The sequence below is a fragment of the Chaetodon auriga genome, chromosome 1 (genome assembly GCF_051107435.1).
Source record: "Chaetodon auriga isolate fChaAug3 chromosome 1, fChaAug3.hap1, whole genome shotgun sequence".
NCBI lineage: Eukaryota > Metazoa > Chordata > Actinopteri > Chaetodontiformes > Chaetodontidae > Chaetodon > Chaetodon auriga.
The window spans coordinates 12,999,649-13,024,118 of NC_135074.1; the positions used below are offsets into that span (position 1 = coordinate 12,999,649).

Below are 24,470 nucleotides of genomic sequence, written 5' to 3' on the forward strand. Positions count from 1 at the left end.
ATGGGTTCACGGAGGATAACGCGCTCCTCTTTTGGCAATGGGAGATCCAGCAATGGGGATGATGTCAGTGGGAGTAGCCGGCTTAGCGGCTGCAGCTACCTCTCCGGAGTGAGGCCAGAAAACAGGTACTGTGCAACACTGACAGCGTGCTGTGCTACCTGCTGACGCACTGCAACATGTGCTCTATCATACATCAGTACTTAGAGATTTTCCTAACCTCGTGCGTACATGTGTGCCATGTTATTTCTTTGTTTGTTGCCATGGTCACCAAAGTTTAAATAAACTTCTGATTAAGAACAGCATCTCAGTTATGCGGCATGGGCCCCATTTCACATCAAGCAATACACTCAGGACCAACTCTTTAATTTTGCCTCAGTTGAAAGGAAGAAACCGTCAAGTGTCTTTTGAGAGAGTGGAGTAATAGATTTTTTTCTTCTAGCCAGTCTCACAGGCCAGCCAGCGACATTAAGTAGCTATAGAGGATACAGACACACTTTAATATTGCCCTTTCTTTCCTGTCTCTCTCTCTCTCTCTTTTTTTTTTCAGGATACCATATCCCACATGTTATTTGATATAAGAATGATATACAGCATTATTGGATTCTAGGAGTCCAATAAGGAAAACTAGACATTTGATTCTTTGTCACTCTTCGTTGGGCCTGAACAAAACAATTGCTTGTGCGATTCATGTGTGTTGTAGCTGCAAAATCATAAGCTGAGGTAGTTTGGATGCAGGTATTGTTTCCAGCAAGAACTGAGAACTAAATCATTTCCTGAAATGAGCAACAGAAAACGCTGTTGGGCAAAACTTTCTGCAAAAGTCAAACACATTTATCTTAAAGATTCACTCATCATAACTAAATTACTGCAGTATTTTTATCGCATATGCAGTAGGTCAGCATTGAATTCTGACAAGACAAACAGCAGCACACGGTGCAAGCCATGCCATATGCACACTGTCTTATTAAGTGTGACTGTCTTTAGTGTTAGTGTCTTGTTTAATTTGCTTAGTGGTGAGTAACATGCAGTGAAGTGTAACAGCATCTTTTAACCGTGCCCTGAACCAAAACTGAAATGGATGTCAACACCGGACATGGGTCAACTGCACGTAATATATACGAGCGTTTTACATCATGCATGCAAGCCCACATCAATTTATATTATATGTGTGTGAAATTTCCTTCACATTTCCATTATAGTGGTATAATGGTTCAATATTCTTGAACCATTCTGTTTGTGGTTTCATTTTTATAATTAGTGTCATATGGTCTAATTAGACTTCTCTGAGAACATGCCAAATAACTGTTCATACTGAACTGCACAAGTCAAAGATCACAGGAAACACTTAAGTTTCTGTTTTCTGTGGTCTGTGAAAATAAGAATGTGTAACATTTACTTCTAATAAGAACGTCCTAACACGCAGTACAGATAAATCTTAGTCTAGTCTGAATTTGTATTGTTTAAGTGATTGAAGGCAAATGTTCAAACTTGGCTTCGATGACCAAATCAGTGCACTGTTAAAAAAAAAAAAAAACTACGAAAAGCTCAGTGATGATTTAAATCCCCAGATTATATAAAAAATAAGAGCTTATGTCTTTTTAGTTTATTTTCCTTTATTATTATTATTATTATTACTTTGGATAATTATCCGTCATATTGAGCTCCACACAGGCTCTAACCTAAATTTGCATTGTCTTGTTCCAGCAACAGCCAAGCTGGTGACAAACTGGCTCAAAACATTCATTTACCATTTCCATCCTTCTTCTGAAACTATGTGAGCCATCACAGTCGCTACTCCGTGTTTTTTAACAGTGATCGGAGCAGAAACATTAAATTTTAATCAGAAATTGTCTCTGAGCTGCATTAACTTCCATCATCAGCGCTTTAATGTGGAGAATGTCATCTAGACGTAATGGGGACAATGTCTTAAGACAAGTAGCACATCTGGTGTTTTTATTTCAGATTCTGAGAATGATAGAAAACGTGGTCTACTAGCTCATCAGTTTGAAAGAAAAATGAACCATTCACCGTCTGAAAACTGCTCATTTACATGAAACAATAATCCAGTATTGAATGATGTTAAACTTAAAAAGACAAAAAACAAACAAACAAACAACAACAACAAAAAAAACCCTTTCCAACTTGACTGACCAGCTCCCTTTTCTCACACAGGAGCACACTCTGCAGTATGATGGCACAGTTAACGGAGGAAACACAGCCCTCCTTCGAGACAACCCTCAAGTCAAAAGCTGTGTCCGAGAATTGCAATGTGAAATTCACCTGTGTGGTTACAGGTAAACACACTGTGCAGTAACACCTTGCAAGCAGATCAATGGAGATATACTACAGGAACATACAATAATAAACAGCACTGCATGAAAAATCTGTCTCATGCTCAATAATACTATACTGCATCTGAAAAAATTATAACACACCCAGATTTCTCTAACTAAACTGCTGCCTTTCTGGTTGTTTTGCCTGATGTCCACATTGTTCTCTCTTCTTTCTTTCTTTCTTTCTTTCTTTCTTTCTTTCTTTCTTTTTTAGGACACCCTGCTCCTCAAGTTATCTGGTATAAGGATGATGTGCAGTTAGACAGATACTGTGGGCTGCCTAAATATCAAATATTCCGCAATGGACAAAGTCATTCCCTGCACATTTACAAGTATGTATGTTTGGAAACACTCATGTGACGTCTGACTGCACTTTTTCTACCAAGATACCAATATCAGCATTGTATTAGCCTGTACAAACTCTCTATAATGACATTTAAATTACTGCTCGGCATAGGTCACTCTCAAGGATGGCACAAAACCATCGTGAATTATTTTAATCCTTTAATTTGAATTAAGACCACTTCTATTGGCTTTTCTTTGCAGTTGCACTGTGGAGGATGCAGCTATGTACCAGGCCTCAGCCAGCAACAGTAAAGGCATTGTGTCCTGCTCTGGGGTTCTGGAGGTGGGTGAAATGAATGAGTTCAAGATCCACCAGCGCTACTTTGCCAAGCTCAAACAAAAGGCCGACAACAGACGCAGGGAAGTGGAAGGTAAAGAAAACCAGGAGCCACTGCGAACCATCAGTCCAGACCGCACTCTGAGGAAACGCCGCTCCACGATGGAGGCCTTTCTCAGCACGCCAAGCTCCATGGAGGACGAGGGCAATGAGGAGAACCATCAGGCTGTAGCCATAGAACCTGAAGCCAGGTTGCAGGAGGCTGCTGTGCAAGAGGTGGAAGAAAAGCTGGTCCCCATCACTAATGGAGCAGTGTCTGCTGTCACTAATGGACAGGCCATCAGTGAAAACGGCACCAAGAGTGGGACATATATATACGACTCTGCCCAGAAGATTTTTACTGCACATCAACCCAAAACCCCCTTCATCAAAAAGAAGATTAAAATCTCCAGCAGTGCCAAAGTTGCAAAATCAGACACACCAGGGGAGCCGGCATCTGAGGAGAGAAGGACAAAAGATGAGATTTGTACCTCTGGAGCTCCGGCCTGCACAGAGTCAGTACAGTCTGAGGGCGATTCAGAAGAGCTTATGGAAGTAGAGAACACTGTTGTGGATTCAGACTCCAGGAACGTGACAGAACATCAGAAATCGAAAACAGACGAAGTATTTCTTGTTGAAAGGCCGTCAAAGAATGAAAACGCACATGTTAAGGTAACTGTGCCTTCACAGAAGAAACAGTTCACTGCCTCTGTCTCCCCTGCTGCTCTTACATCTACAAGTCATACTATGCAAGGAACTGAAGGCAGACAAGCTGCAAAGCATGAGAAGGAAGCTGGACGCAAAGACACGGAAGAACATTTGGAAAAGCAGACACAAAGTCCTCACGTAACCTCAACACAACTGCTTATGAGCGCTGCAGCATCCCAGCAACCCAGCATAGCGAAGGAGGACATTTCAAAAACAGAACGTGTTACAGTCATGGACATTGACGAGAAGTCAAATACTCCCACTGGTGCATCTTTAGCACACAGAGACGCAGTGAAAGCACCGTGTGAAAGCAGGGCTGCTTTACCCCAGCGTCCGTGTGAACAGGCTGCAGATCAGCTGTCTGAGAAGGAAACAAGGCCCTGCCAAAAAAATGTGTCTGTGTCTGGGCCAGCGCTGCTGAGTGAGGTGAGTGAGCCTTTTCGCATGAGCTCATGAGTGCTTTGTGCTGCCAACGCAGGCCTCATCAGTAACACAAGCAACCTGGAGCTATTTATGGATTTTACAAGTATGTGTGTGTGACGAGAAGTAAATGACGCACATGTGACACAACAGGTATATTGATGCATTGCGTTTGATATTGTAATTTCACAGGTCTGAGAGTTGGCCTTTGCAGCATTGATTATGATTTGGAACCATACTTAGAATTTGGCATTCTGCAATAATACATGGATAAAGCAGATTTCCTGCAAAGCATAGAGACTGGGAACAGGGAAACAGCTAGCCTGTCTCTGTCAGACGGTAATTTTTGTTTCTACGCTTCAGGTTTTATATGCATTTATCAATTAGATATAGACTAACAACAGAAATTGACATTTGACAGAGGCCTTTGTGTGAGGCTAAGCTAACAGCTGCTGACTGTAGCCTTAGAGCAAATATGTATTCTGCAGCAAACAAAAAAAAAAAAGCAATTTAATCTCAGTTGAACTTTAACCAACTGACATGAGGGTGGTATTGATATTCCCATCTAACTCTCTCCCAACCAATTCTTTTAAAAGTGAAAGTGAGGGTGGAGTGTGACCGGAATGATGAAGTTATATAAGTAAGTGCATATAACTAACTGAATATTCTGACATAACGTAAAGAAAATGAAGAAATGATTAGCTTTCTTTGGAATAAAACATGTCTTTTGCTATTTGTATTGTCAATCTATCTCGTCCACTGCTTATGTAATCGCCAGTTGCATGGTTGAATACTGACGTCACTGAGACAAAACACTGCACAGCTGAAGTACCTCTTGAAATAGTTCACATTCCTTTCTGGCTACACTTAAATGTAAAACGGCCATCTTCCATTCACATGTAAGGTGGCTATATGCTCATATATATGTGAAGCTATATGCCTCACAATGTCAGAATTAAGTACAAGGATTGTATTTTATAATGACTATTAATATCGTATTTATACTGATTTTAATATAGGAAAAGAGAATGACCCTTGAGCTATATAATGGCTTATCTCACCTGTAATGAATTGACATATGTTACACACTGAATTCTATATAATAGTAACTTACAAAAGGGATTCAGCTCAATAAACATGCTTTATTGGCACATCTATGGAACAGAGCAGTGTACCATGCATAAGTCTAACTATGACAGATCCCACTGTCCTGCAGTTCGTGAGTCATGGCAAAAAGTAGACTCTCAGATTGTCAAAAGTGTTTGGACTCTGGGTGAAGGCGAACTGATATGTCATCGTGGATTTTGCAAAAGCTTTCTAATTCAAAATGTAAAAAAATAAATGTTTCTGTTCTGTTCTCTCTCTGTTGCTGGTTACGCAGTTGCTGTTTTTAAAATTGCATGTGTTTATGCATGTCCAGCATAGCCGGGGATAAAGGAATAAGTATTTACAGCATGGAAACCTCTGCTTGTATTATGTCCCAAGGTTACACATGCCCAGACAAAGATGAACAGGAATGATGCACCTGTCAACCTTGAGCCTCCACTCAACCAGCACGCGATGGACCCACAACCGCCACAAAAGACTCCATCAGTGAGAGATACGTCGACAGATGAAATCCAGACACCTTCTTTCCACCATGGTCTTCGAGCAGCCATTGACAAAATGACACTGGACACATGGGATCATTCCAGAGGATCAAATGAAAGCCATACGGCCCTTTTTACAGACCTACAGAAGTCACCCCTCCAAAGCCCTCGTGGTGGTGGGAACACCCAAGGGTTTAACATTTCGCCCAGCGCCCAGCAAAGCCAAGTTGATACAGCTATAAAAACTGTTGAAGGGACAGAAATACAAGTTGGTGAGAAGGTAGAGGGTAAGGAGGTAGGTAAGTTATTAATGTCTGACAGTGTGGCTCCAGATGAGAAGATAGTTGCGATGGAGACAGAAAGTGCTGTTCTGCACATGACTGAACACACCGAAACAGAAAAGACCAAAGATGCAGCATATAAAGACCCTGATGCTATCATTGTGGATGCATCTGATAAAAAAATGGAGAAGAATGAGCATATAGTAAAAATAGGAGAGGAAACTAATTCAGAATTACATAATCTGAAGTCAAAAATATCTGAGCCTGCTCTCCCACTCCCAACAAAAACTCTGAAAGACACAAACTTGCCTGAATACCAAATGAAAAACTTCCAAGAAATTCAAAAGCCTGTCACAAAAGTCATATCTATAGCTGAACTTTTGAGATCACAAATAAAGGCTCTTGACTCCATGCTAGAAAATTCAGTGACCACCACACCGGTCTGTGCTGACTTTGTACAAGATCCAATCACAACTTCTAGAGAAACATGTGAGCCCTTAAAAAATGATGACAGCAACTGTAAACTGGAAGTGAAGAAGTCGATGCCTGACAGGAAGACTGAGACAAGTGTTGACAGCACTCCTCCCAGGAACTTAAAGGACACACTCATGGAGGTTTATCATCAACTAAATAAAACTGATCAGGAACAAATTCAGACAAATGCAACTTCACCGCCTCTTCAAGCTTTACAAAAACCTCTCATAACCCCGCCTATCTCTGTTGTAGACAATGGCACCACTGTAGACATCGCAGGACTTCATGGCAGTGCCAAAAAATACAATGAAGGTGTGACAGACATTTGCCAGGGAACTGGAACATCAGCCCTGGTTACTCTGAAAGATTGCCCTGTTGTTTCCTCGCCTGGGAATGAAAACAGATTTCTTCCTTCAACTTCTAAGGATGAACTGACCAACAGATCACTTTCAAACCAATCTGGAACTGTCAGCCGAGGTCCTGGAACTCCACTTACAGTGACACCTAAAAAGGCTGATGGTCAAGAGTCAATTATTACTGTTTCAGAGCATGCCAAAGATGAACCTGTGCAAGGCAAAGATATGGGATTTAAACAAAAGTTAACTCCAGAAAATAAACTCAACAGCAAAAGTAGAAGGGGGACTACTGAGTCACTTCTGGATCAATACAAAATGGAAGAACACAGCACAAAACACAATTCTTTGCAGAGTGTACAAAAGTGTTCCACTAAAAGTATACTTGGCACAGACACACGAGAGAATAATCAACTTAATCAGCGGGACAGCTCTATGCTTGAGGAATTTTCAAGGGCTGACTCCTCAGCCAATCCGACTGGTGAGGCTATTCCATTGTTAAAGAAAAGGAACTGTATGTCTCCCATTCCTTCTGCTACTGCACAGGAGCTGGCCTCTGGGGCCCGACGCAAAATCTTAACCCCCAAAGCCAAACCTGAAGAGGCCTCAGAGGCCACATCACCAGCTGAAAGCCAAACCCAGAAAAAGGAAGTTTCTGCACAGAGCAGCAAGCCTTCCCTAAGTCCTGTGAGCCTCTGTACGTCCCCAAGCCTGACACGACAGTCACCGCTGCTGCAGCCCCCTGACGAGCAAAGCTCTCCTGCAGAAAGACGTTCTCCGCTCTTGAGTAGGAGGAAGATGACATCTGAGACTCAAGCACCAAGTCAGCAGCCCAAAACTGAGGGGAAACCTGCAGAGAAGGACAAGCATAACCAGTTCAAAGGTAAAATGGCCTTCATGTTGAAACAGTAGTTTCAAACGTTGCTGGAAGACTTGCTGCTTTAATCGAAATTGTTGGAAATTGTGTACCATATGGAACTTCTTCATTCTTCCCCAATGATAGCATCAAAAAAAGACACTGTGGCAGACAGCGATGCTGGTAGAGCTGCCTGAGAGACGCAATTCACAAGCTCCTCAGAATGTAACCATACCCAGAGACAGATGCACACGTCTTTATAGATCTGGTGTTTGTAAAGCCAGTGGTGTTTAATACATTGTTTTACAATTGTAATACATTTTTCTAAATATGAAAACATTTAGAATCTTGACATGGATCCTGTAGATTTGTGAAAAAAGAATTGTGACCAAGAAAAGAAAAAGAAAAGAGTGCATCATTCTAGAGTTGAAAAACCAACCTGTCAGTGGTCTCTGGTGGACAAACTTTGCAATTGTTCTAAATGACCTCAAACCTAGTTTGGCATTTCTGGAGTGCAATGCTGTTACTTATTAGCCAATATATACACCAACACTGACATATGCGGCATAAGCTAATATCAGCTTGGCTGATTTTTCATTCTAGCTCTGTTCCACAGGGCTAAAAATATTGCCAATCATACACTGTTGATCAGTTGTGGGTAACAGTGTACTGGGTGGAGGTAACCAAGATGTGAAACAGTTTATATGTTTAACTGTCCAGCCTACTACTTGTCCCAGTATACTAGTCATACAATCCCAGTACACTATGCAATATGGGAAGTATAATGTATATAGTACATGCAGTATGTATCAGACTGGATATGTTAAGGATTGTTTGATAGGTACAACATAGAAGAGTGTGTAACTTCACCATGTTGTCTGTGTTGGGTCTCTTTCACTGCAGCTCCTCAAGTTATTCGTAAGATCAGGGGTGAAACGTTCGCAGACGCCTCGGGACACTTGAAATTGTGGTGCCAGTTCTTCAACGTTCTTAGCGACTCTACAATCAAATGGTACAGAAATGAAGAGGAGATTGCTCAGATTAAGAAAAAGTAAGTTTCCAGAATAAGACTAAAGCAACTCTGCAGCTTCACAAAAAAATGTCATATTTGGAGAGACCTGTTGAAACATGTCAATAAAATGCTGTGGTGTGTTTTTTAAAATGAAGGCTCTTAGCGAGAAAAACTGCTTTTAAATTCCTCATTCCAAAATAACATAGTTGTGGGCTGACAGACATACTCCTACAATTCCAAAGATAAAGACTCCACAGGTTTACTGAAGCATTCTGGGTCATTTGTTTGTGTTTCTCAGTGCAGGGGATGAAACTCAGGTCAATCTGGCCATTGTTCAGGCGTCATGCAGAGACTCTGGTGTTTATGGATGTACAATCACAAATGAATATGGGACAGAGTCAACAGACTGTCTTCTTAGTGCGGACAGTATGTACCCATTTACCTTACATGTGGCATAAAAGAAATCTTTTTGCTTTCATTGCTGGGCAGCAGTCTCATTCTGTCCTCTCTCACTGTGTTGCAGTCTTGGCTGGCATGTCTCTGTGTGAGGACCTCGGTGGTAAGATGACATTTAATGTGTTTAGATCACCGTTTTTCCTGCATCACAGCCCAAATGTTTCTCTGACTGCCGTTCTTACATACTCTGTACGCAGCTGGAGAAGAAATTGAAATGACACCGTTGATATTCAACAAGGGCGTGGCTGATTCTGGAGTTTTGGGTAACAAATTCTTTGGCCGTATAATGATGAAGGAATCTCATATTGGTGAGGGCTGCTCACATAAAGTCTGGAGAGCAAAAGTCATCTATGGTCTCGAGCCTGTGTTTGAGTCTGGAAACACATGCATCATTAAAGCACGCAACCCCATCGCCTATGGAGGCAAAGGAGAAAGCTGCCTTATAGACAGGAACTTAGACATTGTCAAGCAGGTATGTAAGAAGGGTTTGATTTTTTTAATCTATTTGTGTCTGCTTTAATTTAAACATGCCATTCAATCAGCTAACAAATTCAGCATTAAAGAGAATCAGTAAGGTATCATTCCTTCCACCCACGTAGGATTACTGTGGTACTAATCAAATGGAGATTGAATAAACATACTGGTGTAGGTTGAGCTTATTGTTACTGGCTATTCTCCAATGTTCTGCATACAGGAGTGTAAAATCCAGAACTTGGCTCGTGAATACTGCAAAATCTTCTCCACAGAAGCGAGACTCATTGAAAACTTTGGCCCCTCTCTTGAGTGAGTACAATCAGTTCATGCTTCATCAAAGTTAACATTCTCTTACAGCACATGAACCATTTAGCCTCTCTAAAGGTGACTGACATCACAACAATCTGTGTTACACAGGGTGATTCCAGTCTACTTGATGTACCGACCTGCAAACGCTGTCCCGTATGCCACAGTGGAGGCTGATCTGACAGGAGTCTATCAGAAATACTCCATCCTGGATCACACAGGCAGAATAGATATGAAGACTGGCTCTGAGGTGGAGCAGAAGTGCTGTGCCCTGCAGCACTGGATCTTTCAGTGGACCAATGGCAATCTGCTACTCAGTCGGCTAGAAGGTAGGGTTAGGGTTATTATCCTGGAAGTTCTAGTTTCAAGCATGAAGTTACTCAGTACCAGTAATACAATCTCAGTAAGATATTCTAATATTTTATTAAGATAATTAAGGACATAAAGCCTAAAACAAGTGAAATGCTCTACCATTAAAAACTGCTCATTAAGAGGATGTATCTTGTCAGACAAAAAACAAGCATATATGGCTTTGATTTATGATTCTTCATCTTAGTTAGATTTTACTTTTTGCATGTATTTGTGAGAACATTTTAAATGTGTTGCGTTCTGAAACTCCATTCGTATTTTTATTTATTTTTTCTACCTCTTACACTCTTAGTGTCGTAGCGAATGCGGTGACATGTCACTTTGCATGTCTGTCACATTTGAATATTTTACATGAGCAACAGAAAAGTAAAGTAATTGCGTGGTGTTGTTTTGCAGGTGTTGACACGAAGATCACCGGCGTTGGAATCTCAGTCAAATCAACGGGGTTAGTATATTTGTGTTGTGTTGTGTCTGTAAATTACACTGTGAAAACCTAATTTTACAGGTAATTTGCATTTATACAGATCATGACTGTAACATTTGGTTTTGCTGTGTGATGTGTGTCTTGCTGCAGGCATCAAGGTCTATCCATTGATGGGAATCCCAAAGTTTTTGAGCAGTTTGTCTCCCAGCACCAGTGTAACTACTTCTGTGGTCTGCTCAGCCTGAGGTCACTCAAGGTCATGGACTCTTTATCGACACCAACAAAGCCCAAGGGTTCCAGGAGCCCGCTACTTCAACGCAAAATGGCTGCCGGCTCCTCCAGTCCTCAGACTGGCCGGAAAGCTGCTGTCAGCCCCAGACTGCCCAGGAAGACTGAGCAAGAGGGCAGAAAGACCCCCACTAAACAAAAAGCTGCTGATGCTCCCAAAGCTGTTAAGATGGAATGAAGTAATTATCATTCAATGAGACATGAAGGATGCTCTCGGTGGAGTAGTGTCCTGATCAAATGCCATTTTTAAACCAGGAATGGTTCACTGTTGGGTTTGTATCAGTAAAACAGGCCAAGAGGAGCGATAATAAAGAAAGAAAGCTGATGATGCCTCTATTTTTAGGAGAGGTATAGAAACCCTTCAGAGACCAGGACATAGATTAATAAACGATATGACTTAACTATTTTATTTTTACAGCCACCATTCCTTGCCATTATCACTTATTATGGATTGATGCCCTCACATGTTGTGGTGAAAATTGAATGTATCCTACATACAGCACAGTGTAGGAGAGTAGTGATTAGTAGCTTTCCTGGGTTTGTATTCTAGCAATCCATGTACCATTGTAGGTGACAGATTGTGAGTCCTTGTCTCAGGTAAGTGTATTTGTACTAAATGAATGTGCAAAATAAAACATTTTGAACTGAAGTGGCATTATATGTAGCCTATGTGTAATTTTCAATGTACGAGCACAAACGTGTATCTGTTGTAGTCACTCTTGTGAGAATGTAGGGGAATTATTGTGTCAATCAAAGTAAAACTATGACATGGACATGCAATAAGCTCTACGCTCATACAACACGTTTCTAAAGCTGTTGTCTTTTTCAGGAATGTATCAAGCCAACTGTAGCTTCATGTGACACTGTTGTGCAGTGGCTAATGGTGCTGTGCCTTTTTTATTGTACCCTGTCATGTTTACCTGCCATTCTGCCTTGCACTGCATTTGTAGACACAGTACTGCACCTTTGAATCCTACTGGCTGTAAAATAAAAGATATGATGACGTATTGTACGTTTGGAGATGCTGTGAAAGTGCATGACATGTGCTTTTTAAACTCTCTCATTTTTGATGGAAATTGGCGTATTATTGGAGTGGGCTGAATCACTGTAATGAAAGCCATCCCACTCAGCCTCTCTGACATTAGCAGTCACTCATTATCATATTTATCTTCCAGAAAGAAAAGTAACCCGGCGTTATCTCACTGACTCCTATTATATTAGAGGACTGTCACATTTCGTTCTGTCATCACACTGACAGGCACCCATGATTAATAGCATGAAAGCTTTACCATATTTGGGCTCATTCTTTTAGACCATATCTGCAAAGCAATACTATATTTTGCCTAGATTTTTTTCCAGCTACATCAGGATTTTACAAATGATGTAAAGCTGTTCTACTTTGCTCTCGTATCCTTCATCAGAGCGATTTCCTGTTATCCTGTACTGTATCTATCAATGTTCAACACAGATATCAGATACAGATACCTAACACAGGTTAGGTCATCTAAGCTAAAATGTTAACATGGTAATGTTTAGCATGTGACAATTCAAATAAGGTTTAGTAGGTCTCCATTTTAACTTAGTGTTTTAGCATGCTAACATTTGCTAATCAGCACTAAACACAAATTTGCCAAGAAATGTCACTAAAAACCTCAAATATCAGCCTTACGGTGGTGCTACAGTGAAAGTCAGGGATCTGCAAAGTCATCCTTGTTGAGATATTTGAGTTTGGACCTAACTGATGGCCTAACTGACTGACAGAAGACGCAACACTAGTATGGTTAAAAATGACATTGCATGTTCATGCACATGCAGAAAAATTTGCTTTCATAGAAACTGGAGTCAGAACAACATTGATATTTAGAATAAACACACTACAGGATTCATCACTTTATGATGTTGTTAAAAATGCCTAACATGAGAAAAGACACAGCCTACAGTGTGGCTAGTGTAAAATAAAGCCTCCCTAATGCCAACCATTGCATGCTTAATAGCACTACCACTCAGGGGCAAATCAGATTCCTTCACAGACATTAGAGAGTGAAGTGTCGCTCGCAACCAGTGTGTGTGGGGTGAAAGGCTAACTTCATCAGGATAATCATTTGTGATCATTAGTGAGTCATGGTTTATGTAAGTGGGGAGCTCACACACAAGTGTGAACAGTGCTGGGAAGCTAAATGTACGCTCAATAAAAAAGTTCACTTCCTGTCACTTCTGATGTTGTCCAGTAGCATGAGAGGGTCAGACACTGTCAACAAGAAGAGGAGATAACAGACTTAGTGGGAGGTAGCTGATGCTTTTGTTACACTGTCCATATTTCTTACACGCTACCATTTTGTTATAATCTGTGACACGTGTGCTGTGTTGGCAGGACAGAAATAGGACGGTCTGTACAATAGGAACCCCTTCATTAAAGTTTTGGTCTTATAGCTGCCGAGTAAATGCACCCCCAACATGAACTAATGACACAAGTGAAAAAGCCTACAGTATATAAGTATTTGCAACAAACTGGCTGATAAACACTTTCAATACTGCAGCACCATAACACAAAATAGAACCAAACTGAATGACATCTGGCTCATGAGTGGCATTAATTCATTGATTTCCACTGTGTGCCCACATGCTGAACTGGGTGTATTCCATTGATTTGTTTTCAGAAGATGTGGGTGTATATTTTGACCGACCACATGTTGGGTGTCCTAGAGGATGAGGCAGAGGTAAAAGACTGGATCGAGTGCAACTGATGTGCGATCACAACATGGAGAAGATTGGGCCTGTCATGACACAAGACACTCCTGCCATCTACTGTTAGTTCAATCACCATACCATTAAAGAAAATAAGACAAGTAAACTGTTTACCTGCACAAATGACGTCTCCATGCAGAGATATTGAGGTGAATATTTGATTTAACTGGGAAGATGATCAGCCTACTAAACACATTTCTCACTGTCTGTATCGCATTTGCATCACATCTGCTAATGCAGTTTTTATGCTCCACTGGGCCACTAATTAGTAATTGTCAAACTGGCTATGACAAATAAGCACAACATACAAAAGTGGAATATAGTATAATAAGCCTTGTTATGTTATTCCAGCATAACAAGTGACATACCCATCACAAAATATACACAAAATTGAAAGGCAAGATCTCGTCACACAGCCAGTATCTTTGTCTGTTTGAAAAATCACATTTGTCTGAGAAGAATAACGTCAGACAGTGAGACATACCTTAATCCAAATGAGCTTCCTGTAAGTCATCACAGCAAGAAATTATGAGCCAAGCATGGAAATTACATAGAAAAGATGCACTGGCACAGCTCTTCCTGCTGCACTGAGTAGTGCTGGCGGAATGTTATAAAGTGTACTGGATCACTCACAGTAATGTCAGCATTAATATCCATGATAAGGCACAGCAAATGAGAGAATCGTTAGTCCCTAACTGCAGATATTCTGTGTGTACATTCAGCGCTGAGTGATTGATATTTCATTTAAAAGGACATAATGTGGAGTTGATGTAGAGTTCTCGCACTCAGAACCAGGTCTTTAGCACATTAAACCCACTTGCAGCTTTCGGTCTCACATTCAGTGTTATTATGTGGCAACATGTAAAAATGTGCTCCACATTGAAGATCTTATTTGCATTTCATTTTGATGGTTGGGACAGATACCAGCGGCAACAGATAGCAGAAAAGTGGTCTACAAAAGCTGTACTATATCAGGATATAGAATAACATCTTTACATTCAGCCAGACGTTAGGCTGAGAATGTACAGTCAGTAAAATCTCATGAAATAAAATGGGGAAATAAATGGAAAAACAGGAGCAGTGACCGGCAAGTCTGGAACCTACAGTAAGATCCAGCTTCACGCAAGGCTACCTGCGATTCTGACCTCATATCATTGTTCCTGAATGACCCCAATTACCATTGGTGGGCCAGGGTAGTTGAGACCATTTAGGCAGGTGATATGAAAAGGATCACACGTCCCTAAATGCCACAGACTAGTTGGCATTTGAAAAAAGTTTTATCTCCGGTACACCAAAAGTCGCAGGCTGCCGGTGGTCTCGGTGCCATCGCTAAGTTGACTGTCAGTGCTGAGTTAATCTGTCATATCACGGAAAGCTTTTGCTGACTATAAAATAATGACATTCTGATGCATATCTCACGTTATTTCCTCTCATGGGGGAACTTAAAGGCTACATCTGAATAAAGTCAGTGTTGTCTAATTGCTATATATGCATGGATATGCACATGAGGTAGTGCAGTCCAATTCGGCATTGTGCAATCTCCCTTTCCAATGCTGCAGCTGGAGGTAAGGATAGAAGGAACCACATCAATATGCTGCTAAGTGAAACAAAAATCTGCACAATTATGTTTTGCATTAAGCTCACCACAGTCACCCGGTTCTATGATGCCTGGGTGTCAAGAGATATCTGTTATATTTATATCAAAATCCCTGGTCTACCACCCTGACAGACCAGGATATTCAAGAGGCAATGTGGACAAACAGGTTTGGTGAATTACCTAATAATGGTTTCCACAACAGTGGAAATAGTGGGATATTGGGATGTAGTTTAAAAAAATGAAAACATGAGTCTTTAATATAATTTGGAGAACAGTTAGTATCACCTCACAACTACTTCCCTCCTCTGCTTAGAGGAAAACAGAACAGAGGATGTGCAGCAACCACAACATCCTCTGTGCGAAGCATGGCAAATGTGTGGCCACCGTGCTGAAAGATCACAACAATCTAATGGAGTATAAAGCCACCATAAACCAGCTGTGAAATTCAGCTTTGCAAACAGCATTCACACTCTGCTTTGTTGATTTAGTATTGAGCCAAAGTTGAGTTAAATATCGCCCTTTAAGGAATACACAAGCGGAAAAAAAGTTGAACTCAAAGAATAATTTGAGGTTAGAAATTGCCTGAGAGATAGAAATTAATGAATAACTGAACTCTGCAGTGTGTGGGAACTTGACAGCCGACGTTATTCCATCAATGCACTTGCATATAACTTAGGTGACTTAGGTGTTGGTTTGGCTGGTTTGAAAAACTGGATCATATACAAATCTGAATTAGGGGACAAATGAATATAATGTTTCTCTTTTAACACTGGAACTGATGATTAATCTTGTGTGACACACCAACAATTATTAATGTACAGTTTGTATGTTTTTCTTCAGTGGAGAAATATAAACCCAGACTGCTAAAAATGACAGCATTTTTTAATTTGTTTATAAGGTCAATTTCCAAAACACAATGTCAGTATGACATAGACCCTTTAATTATTGTGTCCCTGCAAACATGGTTGTCCCCAGGAAAACCAAACAGTGATGATAAAACACATTACATCAGGGGAAAACAAAACACAATTCAGAAAAAACACATAATCACAGATCATATTGTGACATTAAAATGAAATGTGAAGCACTTGGGGGGAGGGCAGCGGCACAATTACATATGAGTCATAGAAATGCTAACATAAAATCTGACTTTTTAATGATGCCTCAAACATGTGTAACATATGTGTTAATAATCCTCACAGGCTAAGTCAACAAGCAAAAATGGCTAGTGGATTTCACGTGTGTGGTCACTATTATGTTATCACTTAGTCAGTCACACTCACTTCCTCCAGGAAATTAGACGCGGCCCATGATAAAAGAAAGCAGTTAATTATCAGTGGTGCTGAAAACTTTACTCACTTGTCAACTGAGATTTTTTTTTCTTGTGTGCTACATTATTAAATTTTGATTAACTATTTATCAGGCTGTAGGGGAAAGTAAACCCTCCTAAACCCACTTTCTGCTCTGTTGTATTTGCAGAGTAGAGTTTACCCACCTTTAAAGGCAGCCATTAATGTGTCATAAATGATTAGTTCAGAGTAATTGTTTTTATTGGTGGTTGTTTGGTTTGTGATACCCACTGATTCATGACAACTGTCACTGATTGTAAGCCATTAAGACTCACGATTTTAAAGGAAAGGCTGCTCTATATTGTGAATGTTTTGCCAAAGCCTGAGATTTATTTAAAGGTGCAGTCATCAATATTTTTAATAAAACAGTGCTTCATTCAACGATGTGTAATCTGAAAGGGGTTGCTTGTGGCGACAAAACCACCGAGAAATATGACCGAGTTAAATTTAGAGTCTTTCATCCTTTTGATTCAGTCTCACCGCTTTCAACAGCCTCATTTCTGCCAGAAACTGGCAGCTGTTTGCATCCAAAAAGTTCCCATAAACTAGTGCTTCCTGCCCAGCAAATGACAAAGTTATCAACTAGCTTTACTTTGCACAAATTCTACTGGAAAAAAAAAAATGTTTTGGAAAAACTAAAGTCCAACTGACATGACACTGCCTTTAAGGTGGGTCCTGTTTTACTTCCTGCGAGTTCCTCTGTGTTGCATATGGCTAAATTACCACACAATAACAACTATCTAATCATTCTTTTTGGCTGCTACAATAATAATTGGCCTCCCGCTGCTTTAAATCAAATCAAATGACAAATTATTTTCCATATTTTAACTGAACTCTGTCACTCATCACATTTTGGCAGGTCTTAACCCTCAGTACAGCACCGCTGAGCAAACACAGGACGCAGCACGTTCCAGTCGGCTGCTTTTGGAGGGCCCCTCCGCGCGCTCTCGTATCCTGAACTGACACCTCAACACAGCGCTCGCAGGCGGGCGGGACTTCCGGTTGAGCGCACCCGGAAGATTCGGATGCAAGTTTCGCTGCTTGACCGTGCATCCATATGCCCGTGACTTTAAACGTTTTAATGTGATTTAGGTGCTTTTTCTACCCAGTAGTATTTGCAGCAATGTTATCTTTAGACTTTCTTGACGATGTTCGTCGCATGAACAAGCGGCAGGTAGGTACCCGAGCATTAGTTTACTCTGATGTTACGACCGCCTCTTTGTATGATCAGGGACCTCAGAGCTAGCGGCAACTAGCCGTCGACCGCTTCTTCACGTTGCAGCCTGTCTGTCACTTGTTACCTACATATAAAGTGAACTGTTTTATGCACACGTGTCTTTCGAAATATCCCATTTGTGCTGCGGCGTAAAATACACTCAGAAACCGTGTTTAAACATTAATCCTGACTTCAGTGTAGCTAGCTGTTTTCCTCATTTTACCACACTATTGTCATGGCACTGTTAGCTAAAGTCTAATGGCAGACGTGCTTTCCAGTGATCCGCCAGTGAAATAAATCTCATCATGTGACTATCTCTTTATTTTTCTTATTTTCAGCGGACCCCAAGTAGACTAGCGACCCCTTTGTGGAAACTAATGAGGATAGGGTTAACGAATCTCAGACATATGGTGCAAAAATCCAAGACTTCACTACTAGCCTCAGTTGTTCCTTAGCTAGTTTACACATGAAATGGTCTCATTTACACGTATATTGGCACACACAGCATTTACAAACGTGAATATTGCTTTTCTGTTTGCAGCTCTATTACCAGGTGCTGAACTTTGGTATGATTGTTTCCTCTGCGCTGATGATCTGGAAGGGACTGATGGTTGTGACTGGTAGTGAAAGTCCAATTGTTGTTGTTCTCAGGTAAGTGGGTCTCATGAGTTGGGTTTTTCAGTCTTGTTACATCTTAATTTGGCATTTCCAGCCTCTGCTGATGAGAGTTAGTGTTGTGAGAACTTGGCTAACTTTCCCTGAATAGTAACGAACCTGTGATTTCTGCATGGATGTACATACAGTCTAGCACAGAAGAGGACAGTGTATGTATCTATGAAGTTACTGTTGGCTTCATGCTGAAGGTTTGTACATCAACAAAATACACAATTATGGTTTTTGGGTGTTCAAATTTTCCCTCAAACAGCTATGAATTATTATAGGGAGACACTAAGAGGTGAGGGCTTTGGTAGCTAATTGCAAACATTTAGACTACATTACACCACAAAACGTGTCCATCAGCTGGAGAGGCAGAGTCACAGGATTGTAATTTAAATGGTGATATGGTGAGCGTCACCCACGCCCTCAGTCTGAATTAAACAACCACGAAGAATTGCTTACGTCTCTGTTGTACGAGCACAGAATCAGATTTTATTAGTTTCCACATGGAAAACATGACTCCTTGAAAGATCACATGAACGTCACCATTTGGGAAGGGAAGTTTGACTGTTTGCCCAGAGTCCATTTGTTTAGCTCCAGTTATACCTGGTCATGTAAAGATTGACCCGGTTTACTCCTGGTATTGACACAAGTCCAAGGTGATCAGTCACAACTGGACATATCTTTTGCGGTGTAAATGCCACTGACGTGTCCCTGATAATGATGTAAGAGGAACATACCTCACTGATGCAGACATGGTGGCTGTTTTGGTGACAGTGCACCAACATTTGAAAAGTGGAGCAGTGTGGTTAGAGCACAACTTCCTTTTTCATCTTGCCTAGCGCTCATCTGCAAGTCATAAATGACTCGGCCTGATACTCTCAACTGGCCATACATGTATGTTAGTTCTTAAAACATTTTAGTTTTCTGTGCCAGCTGTTAGCCCACGTCTAACAAATCTGGTGATATGTAGTAACTGTGTGCGTGGCCCTTTGACTGTGTAGTGGAAATGATGTAAGCATTAACAAGATCTGAACCCAAGTGGTCAGCTGGACACCTTGGGGATGCATGATAGATACAGGTGTGACTGGCTGTGTTTCTCAGCTGTCCACTTTTAATCAGATCACCCAAGACCCATGTTAATGCCAGGTGTAAACACAGCCCATGTCGTCGATGTGGGTAAGGAAACAAGAAACATCCTTTAACAGGGCAAAATGGAAGAAACTTCAAGAATAGCAACAATTCATAGCATTAGCAGCAAAATCATACATTGTTGCATTTTGGCTCTTGTTCGGCTCCTTTTCACACTGGGTTTTTACAAATGAACCAAGAGGAGTAGACATGAAGTCATACAGACTGACAGGTGACTCACTGATTGGTCAGAAGTTTATGCAGCACTTTAATGCTTCTGATATGTATATGTATGTTCTTTGTTGTCACAAGGAGCTCACAATGAAATGATGATAACAATGCTAACAGGTAGAGCATGAAAATGAGCCATGTGATACAGGGCTTATTACTGTGGGATAGCTGTCACGCACTTTTTAATGGACTTTATGAACTGACAAAGTACACTAAGTACAGCAGTTTTAACAGCTTTTGACCTATTAATCAGGGAAAATCAGCACATACATGTGTTACCATTGTTACTAAATGATTGCGTTGCTTATACAGGTTGATTATTAGATCACTTCCTGAACAGTTTCAGTCTGCAGAGGGATTTATTAGTAGTTTAGCTTTTGAAGTAATGCTAAAATCACATATCTGCTATGATCAAACGCTGTGGTTGTTCGCTTGCTTTCACTCCACAAACTGCTTGACAGCAGACTGAGACCCACCTTTTCAAGCAGTCTCAGTCTGGTTTTTTGGTCCACACCAGGGTTTGATTGACAGCTTTCACACCAGCCCAAATGAACTGTACTATCTGGGCAAACTGACCTGGATTCTTTTTAACATAACCCAACAGGTTTGGTGTGAAAGCACCAAGCATCAAATGGTCTGTCCTGATCTCTAATTTTTTGTGTGTCTGCCATTCATTTCAGTGGCAGTATGGAGCCAGCTTTCCACAGAGGAGATCTGCTGTTTCTCACCAACCGGGTAGAGGATCCCATCAGAGTCGGAGAGATCGTCGTCTTCAGAATAGAAGGCAGAGAAATCCCAATAGTACACAGAGTACTAAAGATCCATGAAAAGTATGAATACATGTTTTATTTATGTTGTTGTCAATGAGTAAGTTGTACTTTCCGTATCACTGAGTGCCAAGCCTGTGCATCAAACCTGAGCATTCGTAGTGTTGAACTGCATTGAAAAGCTCATGCATCTAAAAATGCTCGAGAGGCGTCTGTGATATTTCACACTTACCATGAATCCTCATCCAGACACAGATGTGTTGAAAAACGAGGAACTGGTGTACATTGTTGTCTAAAATCACTTTGTCCACAGGGAAAATGGGGACATTAAGTTCCTGACCAAAGGGGACAACAATGCAGTGGATGACAGAGGACTGTACAAGCAGGGCCAACACTGGCTGGAGAAAAAAGATGTGGTGGGACGAGCTAGAGGGTAAGTAGCTAGTGTGGAGAAAATCTATAATACAGAAGTCTTAATAACATCACAAAACAGATAATCTGCCATGCAGTAGAGGCCACAAGTATCAGCAAGATATGTTTGTACCTCAGCACTGGAGGAAAATTACAACCAATTAAAAGCCTAGCAGAGAATATGTATTAGATCAATATTCTTTTAGGCTATATGATAAAACAATATGTGTGACCAAGGCTTTCGTGCAGGGGGTGGAATCAGTAAAAGCCACACTTGTTGAGTTTAATGGAATCGAGTGTGATAGCCCTGCTTACAAGGCCATGTGCAAAATGCAGCAAATTCACATTTTTTCTGTTTCAGATTTGGGGATTGGGGTTGTTATATTATCTTTGCTTTGCTGTTAATTTATATTGAACAAAGACTTACGCAGGTCATCCTCATCAGTGCTTGTCAAGCTGTACGAGAGGTGTATTGTCAGGAGGTCTGACCGACATGCAGTGTTCAAACAGAGAGCATGACTTTGTAACTTTACTACATATGCTGTTACTAAGGGCTCACTACTCTCCCCTGTCTGCCACAAGCAAAACTGACAACAACACTACGCCCCACTGACACACACATGCCCACAATTACCATCAGTAACTGAGTGACCGGTGTGCCCCTCGTCCCTGGCTCCTGTTATCAGGACGGGCATTGAACGCTTTGGTTTATTTTGATATGTTTTACCGTCATTTCTAATTTTACTGCTTAGGTCCCATTCATTTCTGCTTCCTGTGATGTCGGGCTGCAACAGCTAATCGATTACATGGATTAAAATTGATTCTGAAAATAGTTGGCAGCAAATATCAAAAAAGCATACCCTGTGGAAACATCTTCTCAGGTGAAAGCAGTAAGCCAGCCAATGCCGCGCCTTGTGTAGCTCATACGATGAATGACAGGAAATGACGCCGCCTGCTTTGTCTCTGGCGTATGGAAAGGGTAACCTTACAGTGGAGAAACACATGATAACAGGTTCTCTTTGCAAAGAAATGTAAGACACAGATATGCCTTCTGTTTCTGTCCATTTTGAACCCTTCATGAAGCGATTTTAAAGCAAATGCTTGATAAAGCACTTAAGTAATAAAGTTAGCTGCTGCCCTTCTGTAATGTCTGATTACGTCCCTTATGCTAACAAGAGTCACGAAAGTTTTTAATTCACGACTTAAGTTGTATACTGTGGGAAATGTTATCATTTACAAACATACAGCTATGATGCATCAGTGATATTTCCTGACTGTAAGCATCTCTGTCATCTGCAGGTTTGTGCCATACATTGGAATTGTCACCATTCTCATGAACGATTACCCTAAGTTCAAAGTAAGTTGGTGGACCCAGTCGCACCAGTCCCAGCTGATGAGAATTGTTCCATCTTTACGCCTCAAAATGTTCAGCGTGATCATCTAATTTGCCGATTCTGCTGTGTTTCCGTTGCAGTATGCGGTTCTCTTCATGTTGGGTCTCTTTGTGTTGGTCCATCGGGAGTGAGGTGCCCAAACTTCAGGACTCCAGAAGAATAAACTACGTCCAGGAAGCCTCAGTCATGCCTTTCAAAACAGAACTAAGTTAACCCAACTGGCTCTTTTGTACCATTTGTTTGAACATTTTGTAGAAATGTGGATAGGGTGTTTACATTTGAAAAATCCAAGCTTTAAAAATATTTTTGTGAGGGAACTAGGCTAGATTTAGTTTGAAATCGATCTTTATTTGTAATCCTCCGAATGTGAAAGAGCATTCATCGAGATCAATTAAGTCTTGTTTCTTTCCTGTTGAATCATTGTCTTTGGAAAAGATATGTGAAGTATTTTATGACAACTGAATATGAATGATATTAAATATGAAATCTGGTTACCATTCACTATGGATTACTTCACCTCTTTGTCTCGTTTACTTTGTCACTAAAGCCACTGCAGAGGACGTCTACCCTACATCTGGTTTTATGAATGTGCAGAATCAAATTCTTTCACATTAAAGTAGGAATGTCTTCTGCCAGCACTTGTTTTAACAAGAGATGAGCAAAATGTCTTTGAAGGAAAATTAAATGTTTCTATTTGTGGTGCTGTGAAATAGAAACTCACATTAAATGGACTTTTTTGTTACTCATAATGTTGAGCAGTGTATTGTTTTATAGAGAAGTAATCGAAATCATCCAAATATTCTATGGAGCCAGTACCAGCCGCAGTCAAATTAAAAAACAGTACTCTTGATCTCACATTTTCGTGTAAAAGGGCATAGTGGCTTAGTTGGTAACTTTCTAACATAAAGGTCAGTGGAGTGGGGCACAGGCTGTGCCTCTTAAAGACGGCTGAGCTTTTCACTAGTGCTTCAAGCATTAACCTTGTTGCTCTTCTCTTCATTTATACAATGTGAGCACACTTCAGTGTTCATTTTATCAAGGTGAATGGGGCTATTCAGCCCCAGAATGTACCAGTAATCATACAGTGGTATTATCAACATACAGTATAATTCCATATGGATCCACTTGAAAGTCTAATGAAAACTGTACTCAGAGGAACTGTTACACCTCCTGTCAGGTGGGGCCTTTTACCGCTGCTATTTTCAGCAGTTTGACACAAAAACAATGTGCTTCAGTGGTCATGACTAAACAAGAGAACTTGTGGATTAGGACATTAAACTGATTAGAGTTGATGCAGTGTGCTTTTAAACTTAATTTGTTTTCGGATCAACTTCAGCAGTTTTATTATTGTTGTAACCCTGAGCCAACAAAGCATTGTGTTGTAACTGTGGCCCTTGATGCATGAATCAATTGTTTGAGCGCGAGATGCAAATATCCATCGTGTCTTTTAATGAAAATACCACATAGCATAAAACCATGGCTGTCTCAGTTCATCTCATCTGTGAGCGTAGTGAGAGTGATGCTGTGATGGTCAGACAGTCTTCTAATTGACATGACATTCAGCTGTGCAGAATGTCTGAAATCACAAGTATGTTGTGTGAATGCCAAAGGTTATTAAAAGAGCAAGATACAAGCTGCGGCCCTTTCACTGAACTTGTAACTTTAGCACCCTGAAGTGACAAAGAGGCCTGTCTTATCAGCTCTAAATTAACAGAGAGAATCAGCAGGTTCTCCTGTCCTCAGAGGACTGATGGTGATCGCAGCAGCATGCTGCGGCTGGCCAAATGTCATGTTGCTCATTGTAAGGGTGCTGGGCCTGTCCCTGAGAGCCTGGGGTTGGGGGCTAGAGGGACTTGGGCAGGAAATTACTATATGTGTTGCCCTAGAAGGAAGCATTAGCTGTCACCTCTGCCATTTTGATCTGGTCACACAATTCACACAAACAGTACACAAACTCCAAGGAATGAA

The 24,470-nt window shown here is 40.9% G+C and overlaps 2 protein-coding genes across 2 annotated transcripts; both read left to right on the plus strand.

Moving 5' to 3' along the window:
* On the plus strand, positions 1–11,439 carry LOC143338873 (alpha-protein kinase 3-like). The gene is made up of 13 exons (XM_076759770.1): positions 1–125; positions 2,173–2,294; positions 2,548–2,665; positions 2,880–4,128; positions 5,608–7,702; positions 8,579–8,726; positions 8,986–9,113; positions 9,211–9,246; positions 9,341–9,615; positions 9,838–9,926; positions 10,035–10,252; positions 10,689–10,737; positions 10,867–11,439. Exons 1-13 carry the CDS (start codon positions 1–3, stop codon positions 11,180–11,182), a joined length of 4,968 nt encoding a protein of 1,655 aa, XP_076615885.1. The 3' UTR covers positions 11,183–11,439.
* Positions 11,440–17,699: 6,260 nt separating this feature from the next.
* Positions 17,700–23,001, plus strand: sec11a (SEC11 homolog A, signal peptidase complex subunit). The gene is made up of 6 exons (XM_076760025.1): positions 17,700–17,869; positions 18,453–18,562; positions 20,611–20,760; positions 21,011–21,130; positions 22,408–22,465; positions 22,583–23,001. Exons 1-6 carry the CDS (start codon positions 17,819–17,821, stop codon positions 22,631–22,633), a joined length of 540 nt encoding a protein of 179 aa, XP_076616140.1. The 5' UTR covers positions 17,700–17,818; the 3' UTR covers positions 22,634–23,001.
* The last annotated feature ends 1,469 nt before the right edge of the window (positions 23,002–24,470 follow it).